Source organism: Schistosoma haematobium, chromosome ZW (genome assembly GCF_000699445.3).
Source record: "Schistosoma haematobium chromosome ZW, whole genome shotgun sequence".
Classification (NCBI taxonomy): domain Eukaryota; kingdom Metazoa; phylum Platyhelminthes; class Trematoda; order Strigeidida; family Schistosomatidae; genus Schistosoma; species Schistosoma haematobium.
The window spans coordinates 33,540,698-33,561,724 of NC_067195.1; the positions used below are offsets into that span (position 1 = coordinate 33,540,698).

Below are 21,027 nucleotides of genomic sequence, written 5' to 3' on the forward strand. Positions count from 1 at the left end.
TTAGAGGGAAAGAAGAGAGAAAAGAAGTGAACACTTGTGTTCGGCTTCAAAGGTCGTGCGAGTAGAACCAATACCACACTACTCTACCACCATAATCAACGAAGTCTATTAGATTTTCGCGCGCTAGATGTTGACAAAAGAATAATATGAATCCCCTAGGTGTGGGTAAACTGAAAGACAAATAAAAAAGAAAGCAGAATCAAGTGATCGGCGATTTCATGTCATAATTTCAAAATGTTTGGTTGAATTCTTAACTCGCTTAAAACGAAATTTCACGTAAAGATTTGTCTGAGAGTTGAACAAGTTGGGATTATAATAATGAAGAATGATTTAGTATAGATATATTTTAACAAATCACATTGATATGCACGTGAGTAACCGTTGGTTAGTAGATAATCCTATGGGCATTACAGGGATTTCGTACATATATATGGGAAAATAATCGATACTGTAGAGTCGTTAATATTGATATTATCTTAAACTTAAGTAAGAAAGTTAGTTAATGCTGGTATGCTGTCCGTATGCGTTAATATTCAGTTGCAACTGCATCAGTAGGCTTACCGGGGGAACAAAAGCATAGCTGTAGAGAGGTAGAATTCCAACTGGTGTTGCAGTTATTTTTCTAAGTTTGATACACCTTATCTATAGATCTCGACCTCTTTATTGTTTGACCGTGATAGGATTTAATAAAACCACCAATACATATAAATGCCCATCGAAAATTCCTTCAATACGTGAATAGTTATAATTATGTGAATTTTGAAAAAATACCTAAGAGAAATTAGTTAAACGTGAGTGTATTCGTAAGAGACATTATCTAGAGTAAATGCTTTATTGTACAACAAACCAAATAATTATATGCATATTTACCGGCTGATGGTGCATTCAAGTTAGTTGCAAGTATAGGTTTCAGCATAAGGTAGAAAACGAATTATTTGAAATATAGTGATTAAAAGTTGTTGAAATGGGCAAAGCCCATGTGCCACAAATTTAAATGACGAGGTGTTGCATGATATTTTCGGTTGAATATGATAAAGTGAATGATGCTCATGTGATTATCAGTGAGAATATAAGTTGTAACTAAGAGGATATAACTTCCAACTCATGTCTATGATAATGGCTTGAACCATAATCAGAGTCGGGGTAAATACGACAGTGATGATTTCAGTTTGCAGGAGATTTGCTCGACTGCTTATACTGATGATTTGCATGCATGATTGTGTCAATAAACCTCCAATTATACTTACAAGATTCTACGATATTTACTGCATGAGCAACCCATAGAGAAACATACTGTAATTATCTATAATGGATGAAGATAACGTGAAAACACCGTTTAGTGATAGTTAGGACTCGATTTGTTGACCAATTTTGTTAATAGTTCCATCACTTTTATCAGTCATATTACGTGATTGTCAAGTCATGACAATGCCTTATTAGGATATCCTGAAACCATTATAGATAACCAGTTATAGTTTTGATTGAGGATAAGCCAGTGGGAAATAGGTATCGTTGTTTTAGCATAAACTTGTAGTACCAACGGATCCGAGCTGCCTGACTATATTTCAAATTGAGATCCAGAAATATTCGTTAAAGTATTTTCAATTTTGACAGAAGCCCGAGTTTTTATTTCGAATACTTGCTTGAATAACAAATGCGTGATAGTTTACTTATTGTACAAGTGTAGTACGTTACCATAGTGAGGTGACTTTACTATTTTACCTATTCTGAACGTCTTTTTTGACCCAAAAAAGTATAGCAACGACGATTATGATAGATTTATTGGAAAACGTTAAAGGCAGTTTAAGTGGTTATAAAATTCAAATGACAAAGAGAATAACCAGTACAACGCATGTACAGGTCAGGCTAACAATTTAAAAATAAGCTTAGCCGAACAATAATTTCAAACAGTTGAGATCACACGTCAGTTGAAGCTAGACTACGATGGAAAACCTGGAAGCACTGGGTGGCCGTCTCGTCCTATTTTGGGGCTCCTCAGCAGTTCTCATCCGCGAATTCGCCTCGCGGGATTCGAACCTAGGACCAGTCAGTTTGGCGCGCGAGCGCTTAACCTCCAGACCACTAAGCCGGCAATGGCGGATGTGTTGCTGGATTCGCGGATTAGTTGAATTTATACATTAACACCGTTGGATGTCGGCTCAGTGGTTTAGCGGTTAAGCGCTGGTGCGCGAGACTGATAAGTCCTAGGTTCGAATTCCGCGAGGCGAAGCCATGGATGAGCACCACTGAGGAGCTCCACAATAGAACGAAACGGCCGTCCAGTGACTCCATGTTTCCCATCGTAATCTGGCTTCAATTGACTCATGATCTCAACTATTGAAATTACTGCAATCTCCACAATACTCCTTCTGATAATAATTCAAAAATTGAGACTACTTATGGAACTTCAGTCATGAATATGACGAGTTGTAAACTTTCCACAAGAAGTTACTGCAGTTAGCCTAGTGAAATTTACAAATACATGGCAAAGGCAACTGAAACTAGTAAACGTGAAATATATTTTTAAAATATAATATGCTTCGTCCGTAAACAACACAATTTTTCATAGTAGTATGTTGCAGTATAAACCTAATAAATATATCTTATACCAAAAGCGTTTTGAGTGCTTTGTATGAAATATATACGGATTGTCTAAATGAATATATACATGTTAAGTAACAAAAGTGTGAATCATTCATCAAAATAGTAAAATTCGCCTGGACTATTTTCAGGTACTGGTCCACCCAATAGATTTGACGTAAATAAGACCAGCTGTGACAGGTAGTAATGATCCAACTGCAACCATATTGAGCACGCAGTATTTCAACCAGTTCCTGGGTGTGCGTGTTACAAGAGTTTAGATAAACACTTGACTTCCAGCGCATAAACAATCTGAAATGAGGTTAAGACAGCCTAAGATTCTGAGGCTTTGTCTTGGCTGTTTGGCAGTGTAACTGGAAAATTGGAAATAAGGCAGGCAGTGATCGGAAAAAACGATATTAATAGATAGTCCATAACTGAAGAAGAGTAAAATGTTAAGTGAAGAAACAAGAAGTATTATACCAGGATAATGATTTAGTGCTTGCTTACATTTCTAGTCAATTTGTATTTACGTTAATCGCAGGCCATGTTTGCTAGTGCTTGATGTTTTGGGAAGTCTATTTCACTGAATCATATGAATGCTGATAAAGCTTGTTTATGAGCAATCATAGCTAATAATATAAATGACCGGTTATTAGTGTCGACTGAGCTAGTAAGCTATGAGTACTAATCAGTATTACAATACTAGTATACATGTGAGTATTAATCAAAGGACTAATAGAATAATGGGTTAACACAAATAAAAATCGATTGAGAAAGTTGGAATGGAAATGAGGACTTATATAAAGCTGCGTTTCTTTAGTCGGGCCTAACAATGTGGAATTATGGTCCAGTTCGCTATTTGTACCGCTCTAATAGTAGACCTAATCCTAAGATTATAGACTTATCATGATGTGACTTCCTAATAATGTGATCATACGTGGACGTCCCATCGTTATCTACAATGACTCGTTTTAACATAATTATCATAAGAAGTGTTTGCTCCAAACCACTTTTTCGAAAACCCCACACCATGCAGTTGAGTTGTGATTACTGTCGTATTCTTTGAACGCTCCTTTGTTCCAGCCTACCTTTAGACTAACAGTGTTGATAGTGGGCCAGGTGAGAAATTAGTGTCAGCCAAAAGAGTAACGAAATTGATAGGTGCTATCGGTAGGTATTTTATAGAGGGGTGAGGAAGTTAAAAAATGAGTTTGGCTGCTTGATCATTAACAGGAGACAAACGTGTGGCATTATACATCCGAACGGTATGATCAACGTTGTAGCTACACAGTACAATCTTGCGATTTTCTCTTGTACCTACAGTCATTGTACATCTACTGCAGTGACCGGTATTGACTTGTGTCTGTTTCGCTAAACAATATTTAGAAGTTACAAGTATAAGCATTAGTCAGTGAAAGAAATGTTAGATAAAATTATTATTGGTATGATGAAAGGATGTGACATCACATTTATGAAAGTCAATGAAATTCTGGATCCTTTTGAAATAGCGATTCCTGGAATTCCGACGTCTGTCAGAAGTGCTTCAGTCGTTGCTACAAAATGAAACCAAAATTTCTGGACACAGGTGCGTACTACTAACATAGACTGCAGAAAAGAAGAAAGTGACACGGCTAGCAGAACAGCTGCAAGAACGAGTGTTTAAAGGGGAGACGAGTGTGGTATGTGCTACTGATGTCGATAGATATACGTAGTGTGTATCACCAATCGAAAGTGGAATCTCTGGCTGTGGAAAGTTGAGTAGCTCGAAGAGAAGAGAACGAGGACAGAGAGTGGTCGATTTGGAAATGAAGGAACAATAAAGTCTGAGAAAATTGATGTCATTCTGCAAATGAAGCATTTCGTTTATGGTTCTCAAATTTTACTAAGAGATTTCACAATTTTGTATTCAAATATATTTAGTTGTCCCAATTTGTGTTCTCGTTCATTATACTACCTCATTGGATTGAGATCTAATGTTTTGAGAACTTCAGAAACGTAGCTGAGCAATAGCGAATTCAGTGAATTGAAATTACGACTAAGCTATGATGGCTTGTTGGCGTCTGGAAGTTCTAACCTACACTTGTGGCCTATCATACATTGTATTGTAGCCGCATATCTCAGTCACGCATTCTTGGTTGATGTCCACGGTGGTGAGATAAAACCAACTGATTCCAACTCAATGTCCGCGCCTGTTGTAACGGAGTGCTTACAGTAGGCCTTAACGCTGAGAAATGAAGTTAGTCGCCATGATTTGTAACAATCCTGCTTATAGTAGCGTTAGGTATCTTGTTGGACATAATGGTACTCCAGGTTATGACGATTGTGAGGCTTTAAATGTTTACTTTAGTGGACGAATGTCTTTTCCCAATGGCGAGCACGACTCAAGAAGAGGAGTCACATTTCGCAGTTAGTCTCAAACTATTTATCTTCCTGGTAGGAGTGTATTCAAAAAACTATCTGTAGATTTGTTGAAAGTGGTTCCGTCAGAACTGATGCACCTTATAGAACTTGGAGTATTTCTTTATGGAATAATCTAACGAGAACGAGAATAAAGCGAATGAATGGGTCCCTTTTCGTATCCATTAATGCAGCCATATTGTGTAGTAGACGACAAATAACTTGTGATTTATGAAGGAAACATCGTTCATTTTATGAAGTTTTTGATTGGAAAGCAACCTAATGTGGGTTGCTCGTATCATATTTAGGTCTCGTATTTCTGCATGATAGGTTACCACTGGCACAGCATAGGAATTTTCTTTGCCTATTATTATTCATCTACTCAGTGTTCTCCAAAAAGTGTGCGATTATCTTGATAATTTTTTGTCGGTTTACGAAATATATCATGATAGGAAACACGTAGCATACGATGTGCACAGTTTAAGTCCATTGCTAACCATGTAGTTAGACATATTTGCTTAGAATTATATTCTGCTCTTTTGAATCATATATGAGAAAAATTCGCTGTTCAGTACCCCCCGGGATTCGCTGTGGCTAAACAGACTTCTCAGTGATATGGCGAAGAAGTCCGATGAATCAGGACATATAAACTAATGTGCATAAGTCTACAGTGAACTGTGGTTTCTGAAAAGAAATAATCGTTTGCAGGGGCTCGAAGATTTTTATTACTGGGCCTAACATTATAGTTATAGCGAATGGGAAGTCTGATTTTATTACACAAAATGTAGAGAGTGGCAGGACTAGGTTTTGTCCATGCACTAAACCCTCAGTTATCTTCACTGACCTGTTTCATTCCGGTAATGTAGGCATATATAGATGATCGGCAGTTAACCACAAGTGTACGTGGATTATTTTAACAGATACATTTTGTAGATGTGTCTCAATCCTTACACAATCTTACGAGGTTATTACCCTCATCTTACACACTATTTCTTAGATGGGGTGACATAATTTCTCAAATCCTGTACCATGTGTACTGTAGGAGCTGCATTGAGAGAACAAAATTGATATGATCAGTTAGTAAATTGTAACGGACGCTTATCGAATTTAAAGGGACGAAATTGTCCGACATCATTTGTAATTATCATGGGAAAAACACGAGCGCTTGTTCAGCTTATATACCGAAGCATGAGCTGGTTGTTATTCATAGCATACATGGAACCAAAAGCAAACTGAGCACAACTGACTACCGATTCTATAGAGAAATTCGCTCTAGGTCAAGATAAAAGTCAACATTTTTCGTCAGAAGTTCTGTGTTTGCGGTTCAAAGTGCGACCTGTCCCGAAAGCCAAGTAACTTAAGCGATGAATGTTGTAAGCCAGATTTTTTTGAAAGACTTCAGGGATAAACTTAATAATATCAACCCTAAAGATAGAGTAAGCCGAATAAATTCCACATTTATTCTTAAATATGCGTATATTATACTGATTTTTGTGATTGGCTTATCTTGAAATTACTGTTGACCGTGTATTTCCTTTTCATCTGGCTTCACAACTACTTACCAACATAACTGTAAGTCTGCAATTGAAGCATTTTTACATTACCTTCCGTACGTATCACATGGCGCTATGGTTCAGGGGCCAACAGGTAGTCTCGGGAAGCATAGATTTCGGGTCCGTTGCTTGATATAACACTAAGCACTTGTTTGTCTATTATCAACATGAGAACTGTCTTGTATTACGTTTAATAAACAGAAGACCAACTCTTATTTTCTGTTTGTAAAGCATTAAGCATTGAGACTGATCATCATGATGTTCAATTTGAGCTCAACGAATAAGACAGGTGGTCCAAGAGTTGAAGCTTAGAAACCAATCCTAGAGAGTATGCTAATGCACACCGTGCATAACAGTGGTTACCAGTACACTATCAACAGCACTTTGCAGTCACATGTTTAGGAACACCGATCTACCCTTTTTATCCGTGAAGTCTGTAAACGTTTGTTTGAACCCACTAAAATTTGATATATCGGTGGAGATTGTACTTTTTCGTCTGTTGGAATTGCGACTGCAACTTATTGTGTTTAACCGTCTAGTTTAAGTTGCCTGATTATCTTAATTCCAGGCTTGTGTTTCTCTCACTTTTTTTCTTAAATTGTTAAATGTCAGCGCATACTGTTTACTTGCTTTTGTCTACTTATCGGTTACTTACTTTTTCTCGTTAACGTTATGCAGTACTGCACATCACCATGCAACATTCAATATATTGTTCCAATGTAGAAGCAAAATTATCAAGCACCTAAAGTTACGACAAAATATAAGAGGGATCTGCGGCCGCTCATGCAGAGAATTTTAAAGAAAGTCAAATTTTGCTTCATTATGCTTGAACGTCGCTCAAACTAATTTTAGAACTGAAATATTTTGATTAATAACAACCACTAAATACACAACTGTTTACTGCCTCAACCTGAGAGGTTCCATTGATCAAAGTTGCATATCTTCCTCTTGCCTAGTGACTACAGGTCTGTAGTGAATCTCGAATATAAGAAAGGTGGATGGCCTGCGAGTGGTCTTTACGACATGTGGCATATGGAGCATCCTGGATCAGCTGGGATAGCAATCCAGATCTGTGGTAATCTTACGAATTATTTCAGTGTGCTAGTAAAAAGTTCTATATGAGACGTACAGCAGTTGACTATCGGGATGGGCAAAATGAGTGATTGCTATCTCTGATTTCTGTGGAAATATGGCAGCTCGATAACTTAGCATTTGAGATCGGACGTGATCATTTCTTAGTTTCTGAATCCCAAAAGTGTGGCCATGACTTTATGTATCAGTTTGAAATATGACTTTCTAGACGATCAGTTGTTTATCAAAGTCCTCGACCTTAACATATGAGCAACAATTTTCTCATCATCTTGGGAACATTAATTTCGATATGTGAACTATTGTACATGTGGTTAAAATTGTTTTTAAGGCTTGACTTAAAGAATTCCAAGAATGCGGGGGGATTCTCTTCTTTCTGTTGTTAAAGACACGTTAGTTTTCCAGTTACAGGAGAATATTAATATTGCCCGCCTTGGTGGTCTAAAATACGTACTAAATGTATTGTGCGAATCCGGACACGTGATTTTTCTCATATTCTTTTCAGGAGAAAATATTTTCTTCGTTGATCGTCATTTTGTTAGTCTTATTTCCTTGTTACTGTAACAAACCAAAACGTTCGTTCACTGTCGACTACTACAATCATGTGTTTATGAAAGATGATGCACCTTTTCAATATGTTTCCGGAAGTATACATTATTTTCGCATTCCGGAACAGTACTGGCACGATCGACTTTTGAAAATGAAGGCTGCTGGGTTGGATGCCATTCAGATGTGAGTATTAAATGTCTAATACTAGTGTTTGGAATATTCATGTTTTTTCTTCAATTTTCTACTTTAAGACTATTTGCACGCCTAGAGAAGTAGCACCAACAGGTTTATGAGATTTTTGCCAGTAGTGTAGTGATTATTAACCAGGTATAAGAGTGGTTCTTGCATTGAATAAGTGGTATTAATAATTTTCGGAGTTTTTATCATGTTTAGTTACTGTTGTATTTGCTAAACCTGTCGCTATAATTTGCTCTAAAAAAACAGAAGGTATCAACCAGATAATGTGATATCGTGAATTTTGAGTTTGTTGTAAAGGGAATGGCTGACATGAGTATTTGTACTGATTCTGAAATAAGACAAATGGTGTTTTGCGATTATTATGTTGGTGTTGATGCCTTTTATCTAACATAATTTGCGAATAATATTAATAACACATGTATTCAGTGGTTGACTTTTATTTTACTCAGTTATGTACCATGGAATTTCCATCAGCCCGAAAAGGATGTATATGATTTTGATGGTGATCGGAACTTGGGAAGGTTTTTGGAGCTGGCTTCATCTTTAGATCTGTTGGTAATTGCACGAGTCGGACCATACATATGTGCTGAATGGGATTTTGTGAGTTTGAAATACCAATGCGTCACGTATTTAGTGTTTCATTCACAACGAATTCTACTTCTAAGCAGTGAATCTGTGCTTCGTTTCAGGGTGGCTTACCAGCTTGGCTTTTGCGGTTTAATCCGTTGATGAAGTTACGCTCCAGTGATCCAGGTAATTTGTGATTGATGCTAAACTAAACTGATCACATAAATTACAAAATCATATGTATATTTTAAAGATGATGTGAACCCAGAGACTATCAGATTCAAAGTGGAATTTATCTTGTTGAAACAGCTTAGGCAGACGTTTCTGGCTCTTACTATTATCCCTCTGGATCTACATTTGTATCATTTTCCATGTGTAGTAGTAGTTTTATGGGTAGTAATTTATTGAACAAAGTACTTGAAATTTAAAAATGAATGAATTCGTAGTATATTTTTGAACGATATATATGATTGAGGTCTAGAAAGGTACAAACTGAAGTGTCTTATATTGTTCAGTCAGTCAGCAACAACGGAGAACTTATATTGTTAGTTACCACTTACAGCAATTACCACTTACAGTAATTATTCATACTAATTACACCTGGGTTATTAAGCAATACACTATCTAACAATATAGGGATATGATAATCAAAATTACCAAGTGACTTGTTGAAACTAAGTAACAGGGACAGTGTTTTTCTGAGAAATCTTAACTGTAACGAAATTTATAGCGCCAGACAAAGCCACTATTTTCATCACTATCTTATAAAAGCCGCAATATAATTTTAGGCTGGCTTTTTGCTACACCAAACTATTCTGATCAGTGTCACCAAGCTTACATGTTAACTTCCTACTTTTCTTTAAATGGCGATTCATTGTCTGGGGATCCCTAAAGTAAATGGTACATCACAGTAGCTAATGAAATAATACATGGTTTCTAAGTGTACCACATTTCAAAGCTACGAATAGCCGAAGTTTATTAGACTAATCATAGTAACAATTCCAATAAATACAAATATAGAAATAGTGTTAATGGTGGGTACGACGTAGCTGTTGTGACGTTTCAAATGACGCTAAATGAAGGTTACAACTATTGCTCTCAGTCGCTTATGAACCGTCTACTTCGGTTTTTATTTAAGTTCATACCGTATCGAATAAAATTTGTTACTTGAGTAGCATTAAGTTGACAGTCGGAAATTTCCACTTAGTACTAACTTGATTTAGGAACGCGTCTACTTCTCATGAAGACATCATATGTAGATATTTGTAACGGCACTGACTAGTGTGTTGCGAATTATCAAACCAAACTGTGAAGTGATTGTAAATGCGGAGGGAATTTTTGCCTAATTTGTTTGTATTCACTTTTACTACACCCACCATAGCAATTACAGTTGAAACAAATCGTTTTTAATTGGTATTCTTCAACAGAATATATGAAGTTTGTGACGATGTGGTTCAATGTTTTGTTACCGAGTATGAAACGTTTTCTCTATGAGAATGGTGGGCCGGTAATTATGGTGCAGGTAAACTACTACTTTATTTAATTTCACCATTGGTTTCGGGATTTAACTAATGCATTCTCAGTTGAAGGAGTCAGAGTCAGGCGACAGAGTCATTATGAGGTTTCAGTAAAACCAGTGGGTGATTATGTCCGTCATGTAAACCACAGATATGCTTTACTGATGGATGCCTTCTTTTACCACAACTTTTATGGAGTTCTTGACGGTTTGTAAAAAAGGAAAATATTTTCTTTTATGAAATTCGATGTTGGATTTTTCGATATGTTCACGTTCTTAGTCCGCATGTTGGGAATCTTCAGACATTTAACCAAACATGTCACTATACAGACACCCAGTCGATTCTTAATAACCCATATGTTTCAAAGTCGATCTGAATTATTATAAGGAACATCAAACAAAAGCAGAGCGACCACCTAGATTGAGTATTTAAACTAGCCTGACATGATAATTTTAGTTTTGTTGTGCAATATTAATCGACTGATATTTAATCTGACTAGGGACTTCAAGATTGTCGAGTTTAAAATTCTGTTGGTTAGGTTGTCAGTTGATGAACTTTTACTTATTAGTGATCACTCAACGTTTTTTGGAAACTCAGAGACTTTGATTTGTTAAATGTCCACTGAGAATTACACTTTTTGAAGTCCATCAGATCAAACCGAAAGTAGGCGTTCTGTTACGAGTTAAATACCAAGCAACCAAACATTGGAAGCTTTGTATAATTATTCATATTTGACTTTTACTGAGTCTAGAGCCAATAGTTCAAACCGTTACGTATGATATATTCTCTGATACCTCAACATGAAGCAAAACGGTTTCGAAAACCTACCGATCATTAATTTGCATTATCAACCACTGTTTAATATCTTAAATATTTTTATTGACGTTTTTGCATTTATCCGTCTTCAGTTGGAAAATGAATATGGCTCCTATTCAACATGCGACGAAACATACTTAAAAGAGCTTTACAATTTAGCACGCTCACATCTAGGGGAAAATATCATAATTTTTACATCTGATGGTCCATCCAACATCTTATTAAAATGTGGTTCATCTGACAAACGCTATCTAGCAACAGTTAACTTTGGTCCTAGTATGTTTCCAATTTCTTGATTTAAATTCTATGCTTTTTAAGTTTTTGTATTTATTTTGATACTGGATTATGCTATTCGGTTATTCCTTGAACACAGGTTACTTTCTAATCCGAGGTAAAACACGGCATTGACCAGGATTATTTGGATTTGTCACATACTGAAATGTTTTGTGTTGTTATTAATCGCGTGTGTTGAACAAAGTTATTTTCACTTTGTTCCGATTTCCTTACTAATTGGTCTTCCACTTTTTTCTCGCTTTGTAAAGCAACTGCTCCTGTACTTGAGGTTTTCAAAGTATTGGAGAATTTCCGACAGAATCAACCCTGGGTAAGTGCTGATGAATATTTATAACAGATGGATTAATAACATTTTTGAAAGCCAAAACACTTATTACCAAATAGGTTAGCAGTGTGTTGATCTTTACTGTGCTTTTTAGGTTAATCAAAGACAACATACTATTTTTGTGTGTGGCTCAAACTAAATTTAATTTATTTCCTGAACTGAACATGAATTGTTATTGCTTTGATTAAAAACATCAATTTCAAGATTTCTTGTTGATGAATACCGGATTTATTCTTTTTCATGACTATTTCCTTTCACTTTGTAAGTTATCGAGGATAATGATATCTCTTTAGAAATAAATGTTTACCACCTTAACCCACTGGTATAAGAGCTCTAAAGAGTTCATTCCCTTCATGTAGTTTGTGCCGAACTTTTAAAATGATCACATAAATATTACCCATACTTCTGAGCGCAAACTTATAATGATTGGTCTACACCTAATACTGACTAGATACTTACCCGTAAGTGACTTTTCTGTCTACTGAAATTACTTACTTACTTAATTACTTACGCCTGTTACTCCCAATGGAGCATAGGCCGCCGACCAGCATTCTCCAACCCACTCTGTCCTGGGCCTTCTTTTCTAGTTCCATCCAATTCTTGTTCATTTTTCTCGTGTCTATTTCCATTTCTCGGCGTAATGTGTTCTTTGGTCTTCCTCTTTTCCTTTGGCCTTGAGGATTCCATGTGAGGGCTTGTCTTGTGACGCAGTTGGGTGCTTTCCTCAATGTGTGTCCTATCCACTTTCAGCACTTCTTCCTGATTTCTTCCTCCGCTGGGATCTGGTTTGTTCTCTCCCACAGTACGTTGTTGCTAATAGTGTCCGGCCAACGGATCTGAAGTATTTTGCGTAGACAACTGTTAATAAACACCTGTATCTTGTGGATGATGGCTTTCGTAGTTCTCCAGGTTTCTGCCCCATACAGTAGAACTGTCTTGACATTTGTATTGAAAATCCTGACCTTGGTGTTGGTTGACAGTTGCTTTGAGTTCCAGGTGTTCCTCAGTTGTAAATATGCTGCTCTTGCTTTGCTGATCCGCGCCTTCACATCTGCATCAAATCCACCCTGTTCATCAATGATGCTGCCCAAATATGTAAAGGTTTTTACATCTTCCAAATCTTCTCCGTCAATTGTGATTGGATTGGTGCATTCTGTGTTGTATCGAAGAATCCTGCTTTTCCCTTTGTGTGTATTGAGACCTACTGTTGCCACACTGTTCGTCTTCTCCTGCATTTATTGTTGCGTTTGGGATAGAAGGGCCAGATCATCTGCGAAGTCTAGATCGTCCAACTGCATCCTAGATGTCCATTGTATCCCGTGCTTCCCTTCAGATGTTGACGTCTTCATGATCCAATCGATCACCAGGAGAAAGAGAAAGGGTGAGAGTAAGCAACCTTGCCTAACACCGGTCTTCACTTCGAACGACTTTGTCAACTGTCCTCCATGCACAATTTTGCAGTGTAATCCATCATATGAGTTCTGTATGATATTGACTATCTTCTGAGGCACGCCGTAGTGTCGAAGAAGTTTCCATAGTGTTGTTCTGTCCACGCTATCAAATGCCTTTTCGTAGTCAATGAAGTTGATGTAGAGTGATGAATTCCATCCACTTGATTGTTCCACAATGATCCGTAGAGTTGCGATTTGGTCTGTACACGATCTATCCTTACGGAATCCTGCCTGTTAGTCACGAAGTTGGGCGTCTACTCGGTCCTTCATCCTGTTTAACAATACCCTGTTGAAGACTTTTCCCGGTATTGAGAGAAGAGTGATGCCCCTGTAGTTATCACACTTGCTGAGATCGCCTTTCTTCGGTATTTTGATCAGAAGTCCTTCTTTCCAGTCTGTTGGTACTTGTTCCTCATCCCAAATCTTATTGAAGAGAATGTGGAGTATCCTTGCAGTTGCCGCTACGTCTGCTTTTAGTGCCTCTGCTGGAATGTTGTCCGGTCCTGCTGCTTTGACACTCTTGATTTGTCTGATGGCCATGCTGATTTCTTCAGTTGTTGGTGTGCTAACATTGATTGGGAGGTCCGTGGGTGCTGCTTCGATGTTGGGTGGGTTCAGTGGAGCTGGTAGATTCAAGAGTTCTTTGAAGTGTTCTACCCACCTGTTTTGTTGCTCTTCAATGTTGGTGATTACCTTGCCTTCTTTGCTTTTCACTGGTCGTTCTGGTTTGCGGCGATTTCCAGAGAGTTTCTTTGTCGTGTCATACAATTGTCTCATGTGTCCTCCTCTTGCAGCCTTTTCCGCCATCGTTGCTAAATCTTCCACATATTTACGTTTGTCGGTTCTGATCCTCCTCTTCACCTGTTTGTTTACTTCTGTGTATTCAGCTTGTGCCTTGGCTTTTTCTGCTCTTGTTCGACTGGTATTGATTGCTGCCTTCTTGTTCCTCCTTTCTTGAATCTTATCCAGTGTATCAACAGTGATCCATTCCTTGTGATGGTGCTTCTTGTGACCCAGGACCTCATGACATGTTGAAGTGATTGCCTCTTTGATCCCCTTCCAGTTGCTCTCCTCAGTAGTTCCTTCTCCATTGAGTAGATCATAAAAGGCCTGGAACTTGTTGCTGAGGTCTATCTTGAATTTATTGAGTTTGTTAGTATCCTGAAGAAAGGCCGTATTGAACTTTTGTGATATTGTCCGCCCCGTTGTCCAGTGTTTCTTGAGTTTCAATTTCATCTTGGCGACCAGCAAGTGATGATCTGATGCTATATCAGCTCCTCTCTTGGTTCTCACGTCCTCTATAGTCCTCCTGAACGTTTTGTTGATGCAAATATGGTCGATTTGGTTTTGCGTGGTGTGATCCGGTGAAGTCCATGTGGTTTTGTGTATGCGTTTATGTGGGAATATGGTGCCGCCTATGACCAGCTTATTGAGGGCACATAGATTTGCAAATCTCTCACCGTTTTCGTTTCTTTCTCCCAGTCCGTGTCGTCCCATGATGTCTTCATATCCAGTGTTGTCCGTTCCAACCTTGGCATTGAAATCTCCCATCAGAATGGTCAGGTCCTTTGTTGGGCACTTCTCGACGATTGACTGCAGCCTATTGTAGAATTGATCTTTAGCGTCTTCATTGTAGTCGTTGGTAGGCGCATAGCATTGGATGATGTTCATTGAAATACCCTCTTTCTTTGTTTTGAACGAGGCTTTGATGATCCTTGGTCCATGAGATTCCCATCCTATAAGCGCATTTTGTGCTTGTTTGGACAGCATCAATACAACTCCTTGTGTATGTGGTGCATTTTCTTCATGGCCGGAGTATAACAGGAGCTCTCCTGTAGTTAGTCGTTGTTGTCCAACTTGTGTCCAATGTGTTTCACTGATCCCAAGTACCTCTAGGTTGTATCTTCTCATTTCTGCAGCAATTTGGAAGGCTCTTCCGGTGTCCCACATTGTACGAACATTCCATGTACCTAAATAAATGGTCGCTCTGGTTGTCAGAAGGGGCATCGGCCTCGTGACTTACGAAGGAATTCGGCTTTCATCATGAGGCGTCATAATTCTTCTAAATGAAGACCTTCTGACTCCCAGTGCAGAGTTTAAAAGGTTTGAATAATTTTTTCTGGTTAGCGTTTTTTAGCGAGTTATTTTTCTACGGGATGGGGACGCTAACCCCATGCCCAACCCTCCTCCTTTATCCGGGCTTGGGACCGGCAATAGCCCACAGAGGGACTCCAGGCGGAGTTGTCTACTGAAATAGGCTAAGCAATAGGCTGTTCTCGATTTAATTAGCCCACGGCTATGGTGTTCAAATTAAATCATTAGTGATTCAGGCTGGGTTCTCTGTGTAGTCTGGTTTTATTGACGTTGCTGTTAAAAAAAAAGCACAACTTATTTCTACGATTTTTTGTATACTTTCTCCAACTATCAAACAAATACAATATATCGCTATCTTGAGTCACTGGCTGTATACCATACTTGACCAAAAAAACTCGGTCAAAAATACTATTTAAACTTACCAACAAATTGCCGCATGTACTAAACAGTGAACTTCATTTTCATCATGTCTTCGAAAGGTAGAAATTCATGGCTGTTTAACGTGGTCATTAATTATTAAATACAATATAATTTATTTATAGTGATGAACACTAGTTAAAATTATTGATACCGATATAATGTTATACTGTTCACTTATTTACGTATGATTTAAGAAAAAATATGAAACAAGTTTCACAACTTTTATGTCATAATTCATAACCGGTGTAACCTATATATGAATTCATCCAAATTAATGTTAATATTTTGGTGTTAATTTATTATGAAAAATATTTACTGGTGAATAATGAGAAAATTAAAGCTTTGGAAATGGTTTATTTATTATTTAGTTATTATCCATGGAACACGAAATATATGTTAATTATTTTGATTGGTTGTACAAGGGTTGTCATGATTGTGAGCCAAAATAATTGGGAACAATTCTATCGATTTAAATGACAGATGTAGTGGCAACTGGATATGATTGAAGAACTTATATTTCATTGTTCATAAATTTCGATGATCAAATATGATATCTAAAACTGATGGAGTCTAGGTAACGAGAAGCCTTCAAAGAAAATATATACTGTTACACTATCAGGATTCTGTCACAGAAATGTCAAGTAGGAAGAAGAGTTTCTATAAATCATAACAATAGTCTAGTACTAAAGAGCTCTTTCTACATAGTCTGCCCTCTCAAAGTGAAGCGCAAGATTTCTAGACCACTTCAATGATAATTCTGTTTAGTCTGATGTAATTTGATGGTAGTTTCCTACAACCATTTGGTAACCGTAATTGAATGAGCTCAAAAATCAGGATTTTTATACTAACTGTACTAGATTGTGATACGAAAGAAACAGAACCTATTTGTATGATAGCTTATGCTGACTTAGTTCAGTTAGTCAATTAACTAGTACATTTTTAGCAGTAATTACTCCTAGTTCATTTTAATAATTGAGTCTGAAATCTACAAGTCATGTAATTTTTAACTCTGAGGAACTGAAGCGGCTTTATAATAACCAATTCACTATTGTGATGATGAAATGTTAACATATGAACGAATTTTTATTTCATGTTATAAGGTAAATAGTGAATATTATGTTGGTTGGTTAGACGTGTGGGGCGGGGATCACCATATTACTAATCCTGAATGGGCAGTGGGTGGACTAAATCATCTAATCAGCTACTCAATGAGAGTCAATGTAAATATGTAAGTTAGTTTTCGCTTTGTTTATTTTGAAGTCTATCAATTTGTTTTCTTCTAGGAAAACGAATGTCATCTTGTGTAACAGCTTTTCATCAGCTTTCAGATTTCATAAATGTTTAGTCTAATTACTTTTCTAGGTAGCTACATGTTTGACGGTTGATTACTGACTACTATGATCAATTTGTAATCTCATAACTGAAGCTATAACATTTCATCGTACTTCTGCAATACATATGTAACATTGTTTCCATTTATTCTACACTTCAGGAAACTTGATTAGTGTTTTGTTTTTCATTAAAAATATTTTACTACCTAAAAGTGTAGTATAATTTTATCTTTTGAATCTGCTTACATTCCATCGACTTCTGTTTAATCACTGCAGGATGTATATAGGAACTTGGCGCATGTGGAATCTGCTTTAGATGTATTCGCGACGACTGAAATTATTTATAATTCTCAGTCCGCTTCTCTTATTCAATGATTTACTTATCGGAATACTTAAGTTGATGTAAACTGACTGAATTCAGGCTTCAAATCATTAGTGTGGACTTGGCTAAATAAGTGGTCATCGTTTCGATTTTCAGTAACAAGTGTTGTATAGTGGATCAATTTATTTCTCATTGACGAGGAAACCAATATTTCATTTCGTCAGTTGATTTTAGTCTTAATATTTGTGAATGGATTTAAGTAAATCCTCATAAATGTAAAGTATATATGATGACACAGTGTAAATGATAAAATGTTAAAGAGTACAACCATGAATAACTTGTTTCTGTAAAAGAAACTCATCTCGTTTTTGCAGAAATTATAAAAGAAGATTGCAACAGAATCGCCTTTGACTTCTACTCTGAGCCATATCGGATAACATCTCAAGCCACTGAATTGCACTTTTTCTAGGACACCAGCCAGGAAGTCATGAGAGACCAAGATATGCCAGTTCTACACAGCTTTGCTTCTTACCACGGCTCCATTTCACGAACTGACTATTTGTTCGCTTTCAACCCAGTCTCAGCTTTGGCAAATAATGCATTGTGTGGAAGTCACTGCTACGACATCCGTAAAACATATCCAATTCACAGAGGCACGTGTTTCAAGATGATGCCACCAATTGAAATATAGTCACTGTGTTGAAATACACATTGTTGAACCATAAAATTACTAATATGGTGTTGTCATTGCATGTCATTGACCCTCCTGAGACAACGATAGTCGAACATCGGGTCGTCGAATGCCCTCGGCCTAAAGGTCGAGTTTTAAAAGCGTTGTAAACCGGACATTTCAAAGCTCCAAAGGTGGCTAATATTAATATGAATCACTCTGACTTTCACTATGTCCAGATTAGTCGCATCAGTCAGGCTACCAACACACACAACTGCCCGGTTACAAGAACGTTCTGATTACCTCTCAAACGTCACTGTCTAGTGTGAATGAAGGCAAATTTTTTAGCCACTGAAGCACATGATAAGCCAACAGCAAACCACGAAATGATCAGAGTCTAGATTAGCATTCCAAAGGAGCAGGAGTTTTTTACATATCTATGGCAGCGGCAGTTAAACATTGTGTGACCAATCTAAGTACAAGCTTCAGTTTCAGAGGGAGGATGCCGCATCGTACATCGGATATTTAAATAGGAGATTGTAGAAGTTAAGTCTCTATTTTCACAGGTGAAATCACGAGTCGATATAAGCTAGACCACCATTTAAAACCTGGAAGTACTGGACGGCCGTTTCGTCCTACTATAGGACTCAGCAGTGCGCATCATCATTTATTCGCTATTCATAATCCTTGCCGAGGTATGGTGAAGTGCTAGATGCCAAGATATTTCTCATATTTTAATACATAGTATCATCTGGGCTGAATAGAAGGGGAAATGAGAAAACTCTTACGAATAGTAAAAATAGCTAAACAGCTCCTTTTTTCTTGTTTATCTGATTTTAGTGTTCAGGATACAATTCATGTATTTGGAATGATCATACATTTTGATTCTTTCGTCGTTTGTGAAAATACTGTGTAGAAATTTAAATGTTAAGGTTTCATAGAGCTAAATGAGCGCTAATAAGCTGTATTTCGAGACAGTATTCTTTTTTTTTTTAAAGGTATATGTTTCACGGTGGAACTAATTTTGGATTTTGGAACGGTGGTGCAAGACCTGAATCATCAATTACAAGTTATGATTATGATGCTCCAATCAGTGAAGCTGGTGATATAACAAGAAAATATATGATAATAAGAGATCTACTTTTCCGGGTAAGTATTTTTTTCATGAAAATTTGACGTAGAAATCCATCCTTTATCCCAAATTTATTTTAGTGTGGATAAATAGTTATGTTATAGTGTACAGCGTCTAAAATCACTAACTACTATTATCTGGCATGTTATTATCTAATCTATCGAGAACGTTCCACTGGATCCGGGAAGCATACGAAAGTGGTTATATTAACAGAGGATAATGCTGAATTATTATGATAAAATACAATGACCAGTAAATGATGCATGTTGTTCGGTGTGACAAAGGCAAACTCTAATTTATGTTTTACAGCAAGATAATTGTATGCAAAAGTGTTTAAATTCGTAAATAAGTTCGGCAAATAAACAAACAGGAACCATTCAATTGTTCATTTCTGTTTATTGGTTGTCTTCAACTAATTTGATACAAAGACTGCACTTTGATTGATTGACAGGTTCGTAAAAAGACAGCTGTTATTGAGACTGAATCGAAAGTGATAACTTCATGTGGTATTCGTCAGGGTTGTTCGCTTTCCCCATTTTCATTCAATTCATCATGGATGTTCTCCTAGAGAAAACACTTCATTTGACTTTTCGGGGGTTGATCTTCTATCAGGAAGTTCACTTATCGATTTATGTTATATAAATGATAGTCCTATTTGGTGAAGACGCCACCACATTGCAGAGCTTTCTGATCGCCTTGAGTAATAATGCTAGTATGTTTGGGATGATTTGCTGTTTAATGTTTTGTTGATTCGCTTCTGTCAGTGGCGGAATTAACCTACCTGATTCCGCTCAAAATTTGTGGCGGGTACAATGTGTTTGAGTTTTATCTGGTCAGAGTTAATACGAAGTAAAGCCATAATTTATGGTTTTGTATTTATAGACATAGGTAAGTCATCAGTGAAGAACATATGTTTTGATTATAACACAGACTAATATAATTTACGTAAGTATTCCTGATAAGATCTGTCGAATTTCCTGTCATTTGTTTTGTTCTAAGAGAAAAGGCACCAAACCACCGGAGTTACCAAGAAATACTACAAAGATTTCGTATGGTCGTGTTAATATGAAATTTGTAAGTCAATGTTTTCGTTTCATAAACGTGTCTTCAACTCAGAATTGATTTTGATTTCGAAATAAATGACTGCGTTTTATTGCCAGCCATGGAATTGTAGAATTGTTTAATCGATATTCAAGCTTCAGTTTCTAACACCATTCACTGGATAATTTGATGTCTTGTGTGTGATGTATATATTATTATCGGTTTAGCACATTTAATTTCACTCATTCGTTAATGTAGATTTAAAAAATGAGGATTTCAGTCAACAGTTGTTGCAGTTTTATGCTCGAAGTTATGTATTCCTCTCAGATTTGTATCTCTTGTAATGGGATAGAACAACAGAAATATAGTTTTATGGCTTTCGATTGTTAATGGAACAAAACTCGCTCACCGTTTTGTGATAAGTGAACAACTCTATGTTATAACTCTGTATTCATACTTCCCACTTTTATAGCACAAAAGGTAGGGAATATAATAGTTATATTTCCACTAGTTATGTTAAGTTAGTTTCACTTTTCGTCGATTATTCTTTCTTTACTTTTCTTAGTTATACTTTTTGTTGTTGTGCTATTTCGAAGCATTCTGGTATTAAGTGTAGACATTATTGTATCAGTTAAGCGATCAGTCAAATTAATATAGAATGTGCTTTATCATAAATGC

At 36.9% G+C, this 21,027-nt stretch overlaps 1 protein-coding gene across 2 annotated transcripts in view; it reads left to right on the top strand.

Moving 5' to 3' along the window:
• Positions 1 to 6,965: 6,965 nt before the first annotated feature.
• The window catches only part of GLB1L_1 (Beta-galactosidase-1-like protein), a gene marked incomplete at its 5' end in the record, with an annotated part of 34,104 nt that continues 20,042 nt past the window's right edge, over positions 6,966 to 21,027 (top strand). The window contains 9 exons of one of the 2 annotated variants that reach the window (XM_012941325.3): positions 8,233 to 8,354; positions 8,819 to 8,969; positions 9,059 to 9,122; positions 10,364 to 10,458; positions 11,362 to 11,545; positions 11,812 to 11,873; positions 16,954 to 17,081; positions 19,175 to 19,325; positions 20,308 to 20,382. In XM_012941325.3, the coding sequence (XP_012796779.2) occupies positions 8,233 to 8,354; positions 8,819 to 8,969; positions 9,059 to 9,122; positions 10,364 to 10,458; positions 11,362 to 11,545; positions 11,812 to 11,873; positions 16,954 to 17,081; positions 19,175 to 19,325; positions 20,308 to 20,382 (1,032 nt within the window). Of the gene's footprint in view, positions 8,355 to 8,818; positions 12,527 to 16,953; positions 17,082 to 19,174; positions 19,326 to 20,307; positions 20,383 to 21,027 lie in introns of those variants that run through there. The other variant, XM_051211114.1, reaches the window with a different exon arrangement.